Source organism: Seriola aureovittata, chromosome 21 (genome assembly GCF_021018895.1).
Source record: "Seriola aureovittata isolate HTS-2021-v1 ecotype China chromosome 21, ASM2101889v1, whole genome shotgun sequence".
Lineage (NCBI taxonomy): Eukaryota > Metazoa > Chordata > Actinopteri > Carangiformes > Carangidae > Seriola > Seriola aureovittata.
The window spans coordinates 2285307-2289404 of NC_079384.1; the positions used below are offsets into that span (position 1 = coordinate 2285307).

Consider the following 4098-nt stretch of genomic DNA (forward strand, 5'->3'; position numbering starts at 1 on the left):
CACTTTCATCACAACACACTCCTTGTTCAGCCGGAGGTTTCATGCATGACTGAGCACAACCTCTGAGCACAGCAGCTCCAGGAGGGACGGACATCACGTCGAACAGACACGAACACACGTCTTTCTTTTACCCTTCAATCAAATTAATGTTAGAACGTTTCTCTGTAACACCAGGAGCCATGTTTCTCCTCCCACAAACAAGGGGGTTTTAGCTAAAACCTGCTCCGATAAAATAGTCCCAAGCACATGAAAGGCAAAGCACTACCGTAAATAGAACCCTGCGGGTGATTGAGCCCGACATTAACCAATCACAGCGGCGGTTGGAGCGGTTGTTGATGACGTAGCCGCGCGTAGTCAATAGAAACACATCACTGGGTGTTGACCTCTGCGAGCCGCATCACCACCTCCTCCATGTCCGTGGCGGAGGGGTACTATAAAAACAAACCAGCCCAAGTTTTAAAGGGCAGAGTTGTAAAAACTCCCAGGCTGTGGGGGGTTAGCTTGGTCTCCTGCGAGTCGGAATTCAACTGAACCCCACGGAAGAAAAAACAACAAAAAGAAAACCCGCCTGGAGCAGAAACAGAGACACAACATCGACGACACCGTTTTATATCTCCGTGAGAAAACTACACCGGAGGCTGTGGAGGTGTTGGAGCGGACTGAGGCTGGTGCAGGAAAGGACCGACTGTGTGAATTTCCATGTAAGTCGATATAAACGTAACGTCGCCATTACATTCGTTTGTCGGGAGCTGCATTAATTTTTTATTGACATCTCCTCTCGAGTCTCGGGCAGTGACAGTCAGCGGTGTCATTGAACGTTGGTGTTACAGAGTCGACAGAAACAGGCTGTAGCCACCTAGCTAATTAAAATGCTACGTAGCTTGCTATCGATCGACACGTTCGTCGGTTCAGATTAAAGCAGATTTTTCTTTTTCTGCCGCCGTTAACATCGACGTTAGCTTCCTTTTACCGTCCGGGCCCGGTGATATTTAGCTCGCTACAGACGATGTCACTGCGAGCTAACGCTGATAACGGCTAAACATTAACAGTATGTGGCGTCTAGATAGCGAGTCTGCTACATGTCCGTTCACACCCTTCATTAACTTAGCCAGCTAATGCTAGTCATGCTAACTGCTCGGTTGTAACGGAGAAAGTGAATCGTTTTTTTTTTTCTGTTGATTCCTGTTAATGTCGTCGCGTAAACTGAGCTAGAACGGGTTTATGGCCGTGGTTAGACTTTGAATGATGATTATGTAACAGCGGGCTGGTCTGTGCTGCTGTACCTACGGTGGCTCCGCCGGTGCACGGGAAAGCACTAGAACAGCCTTGTCTTTTTTTAATAAGGGAAAAAATACATCCTCTCACTAAAGCAGGAGTTATGTCTCAACATGTCCGCGTGCCAAAACGAGCCAATCGAGAATCCTATGCGAGTATTGACAGCTGCCGTCAGACCCCCCCCCCCCCCCACCCCCCCACCCCCTCCCCGCCCTCCGCAGAGGTCAACCGTGGCTGCGTTTATCTGTCACATTAGACCGCAGGGGAACACACGCTGCTGACACCGTCTTGGAGCCACTGACCTGTGTTTATTTATAGCTGTTGATATTGTACAGCTGAGATAGAGGCTCCCGTGTGGAGGTGAACAGTCTGAGTTAATACAAAAAACATGTCGTTGATAATAAAGGGTTTCCAATTTTATAATGCTGAGTTATTTGGCATCAGAGTCTCAATGTCTTTCTCTCTGTTCCAGGATCCTGAATCTAACTCTGCTGCAGGAAGGATATTCACTTTGGCAACAAGTTCTCAATCAGACTTGCTCCTTCACACTGGTCACTGCTGCCTCGGAGGTTTTTGCATCGCTCTGTAAAAGCAACTCTGTGACGGAAAAAGAATCTCTCTCGCCACTGAAGCAGCTATGCAGCTTGAAATTCAAGTAGCACTCAACTTTATTATTTCCTATTTATACAACAAACTCCCTCGACGACGTGTGAATATCTTCGGCGAGGAGCTCGAGAGGCAGCTGAAGAAAAAATATGAAGGCCACTGGTATCCGGATAAGCCATACAAAGGTTCAGGGTTCAGGTGCATCCATGTAGGGGAGAAGGTGGACCCCGTGGTGGAGCAGGCAGCCAAAGAGAGCGGGCTGGACATCGGCGACGTCCGGAATAACCTCCCTCAGGACCTTAGTGTGTGGATCGACCCATTTGAGGTTTCCTACCAGATTGGGGAGAAGGGACCGGTGAAGGTGCTTTATGTGGACGATAACAATGAGAACGGGTCAGAGCTGGACAAGGAGATCAAGAACAGCTTTAATCCTGAGGCCCAGGTCTTCATGCCAATCAGCGACCCTGTCGGGGCTTCCTCAGAGTCCAGCTCTCCCTCCCCTCCTTTCGGGCAGTCGGCTGCCGTGAGCCCCTCCCTAATGCCACGCTCCACCCAGCCCTTAACCTTCACCACTGCCACCTTCGCTGCCACCAAATTCGGCTCCACTAAGATGAAAAGCAGTGGTCGTGGTAACAACAATAACAGTGGCAGTAGCACCAAGGTGGCCCGCACCTCCCCCACCAATAACCTGGGTCTGAATGTCAACACCCTACTGAAGCAGAAAGCCATCTCCACGTCCATGCACTCACTGTACGGGCTGGGCCTGGGGCAGCAGCAGCAACAGAAGGCCTCTGCTCTGTCCCCCAACGCCAAGGAGTTTGTGTTCCCCAGCCTCCAGGCCCAGGCCAGCCCCGGAGCCGTCTTCCCTGGGGAGAGCTCCCTGGGCCTGGGCACCCTGCAGTACAACAATGCCTTTGACATGTTCGCAGCCTACGGAAGCCTCAACGACAAGTCTCTAATGGATGGCCTCAACTTCAGTCTGAGCAACATGCAGTATTCTAACCAGCAATTCCAGCCAGTCATGGCTAACTAAACTCATCATCACGATGTTATTTATGAATGATGGTGGCTCAAAGAGAAGGAAAAACAAAACGCACACTTAGAAACTGGACTTTCAAGGATGTAGTGTCTAGTCAGTCAAGCGCATGTGCCCAAGGGAGTTTCTACTGTGGCCCCCTTGAGTTTGTTTCTACTCAAAGCTTGTTGTACAAACACATCCAAGCTTGTTACTTCAATTCAACATGCATCATTGTTTTTCTTTTTCCTTTTTGCCAACCAAGCACAAAATTTTTTACTATGTTGAGAAAATACAAAAAAAAAAGAATACAAGCTTAAAGTTTTGGCCTCTTACAGTATTTTACAGGTGGTAAGACAAGGCTGATTTTTATGAATTGGCACTACTAAGTGGGTTACTTGGTCTTTTTCTAATTGTATAATTTAATTTAGTACAGAGTTTGTAAGATATCAGAGTATATATTGTTTCTATGACATGGTGTTGCATTTATATCTTTTTACTACTCCAGTGATCTGTGATGGCTGCAGCAGCTTTTCCTTATTTTCTTTTTTTTTTTTTAAAGATAATTGTTAAAGAAATCCATCTTTAAAAAAAAAAAAAAAAAAAAAAGAAAAACATGAAATATTCTGAAGATTGTGTACAGAGTATTCCTTAGTGGTGGAGTTCAAATGTAGGAATATTTGCTTTTTCTGAAAGATGAATTGTATTTTCTGTTAAGAGGTTAAAAAGATTTTGCTATACTATGGACAAAATGTAATCGTATGAATATTAATTTTGTACCTACATTGTGCAATACTTGATAAAAAAAAAAAAATACAGTATAACAAAGTATTTTGAGTCAGTGTCTTACATGTCAAGAGGGACTGAAATAGTTTATATTAAGTTTGTATTAAATGCTTAAAAATGATATGCTTGTCTTTATTTTTTTTAATTTCATATTTGCACCCTGGTCTTTTTAATAAAATAAACTACAGTTGAACATGATCAGTTATTGCTTGTTCTGTGTTCGACCTGAGCAGGTAACAGTCAGATAGTAGGAGTTAAAGATGGAGGCTGGACTGTTCAGTCTGTGTGGAGACATGAGACCTGGAGCTGATGAACTGTGGATGTGTTCAGGTCTAAAGATGGAGGTTCATGTCTCAGTAATACAGGGGTGTGGTCATGTGACATCACAGCTGTGAGGAGAGGTAATTCCTGAACAT

General features: G+C 45.5%; 1 protein-coding gene across 1 annotated transcript; it reads left to right on the top strand.

Annotated features, from left to right (window-relative positions):
* Positions 1 to 454: 454 nt before the first annotated feature.
* Positions 455 to 3880, top strand: tob1b (transducer of ERBB2, 1b). Its single transcript, XM_056366623.1, has 2 exons — positions 455 to 701; positions 1748 to 3880. The coding sequence occupies exon 2, from the start codon at positions 1913 to 1915 to the stop codon at positions 2912 to 2914; it is 1002 nt and encodes a 333-aa protein (XP_056222598.1). The 5' UTR covers positions 455 to 701; positions 1748 to 1912; the 3' UTR covers positions 2915 to 3880.
* The last annotated feature ends 218 nt before the right edge of the window (positions 3881 to 4098 follow it).

Coding starts and splice junctions, on each gene's coding strand:
- tob1b (XM_056366623.1), top strand. CDS start 1,913: ATGCAGCTTGAAATTCAAGTAGCACTCAACTTTATTATTTCCTATTTA.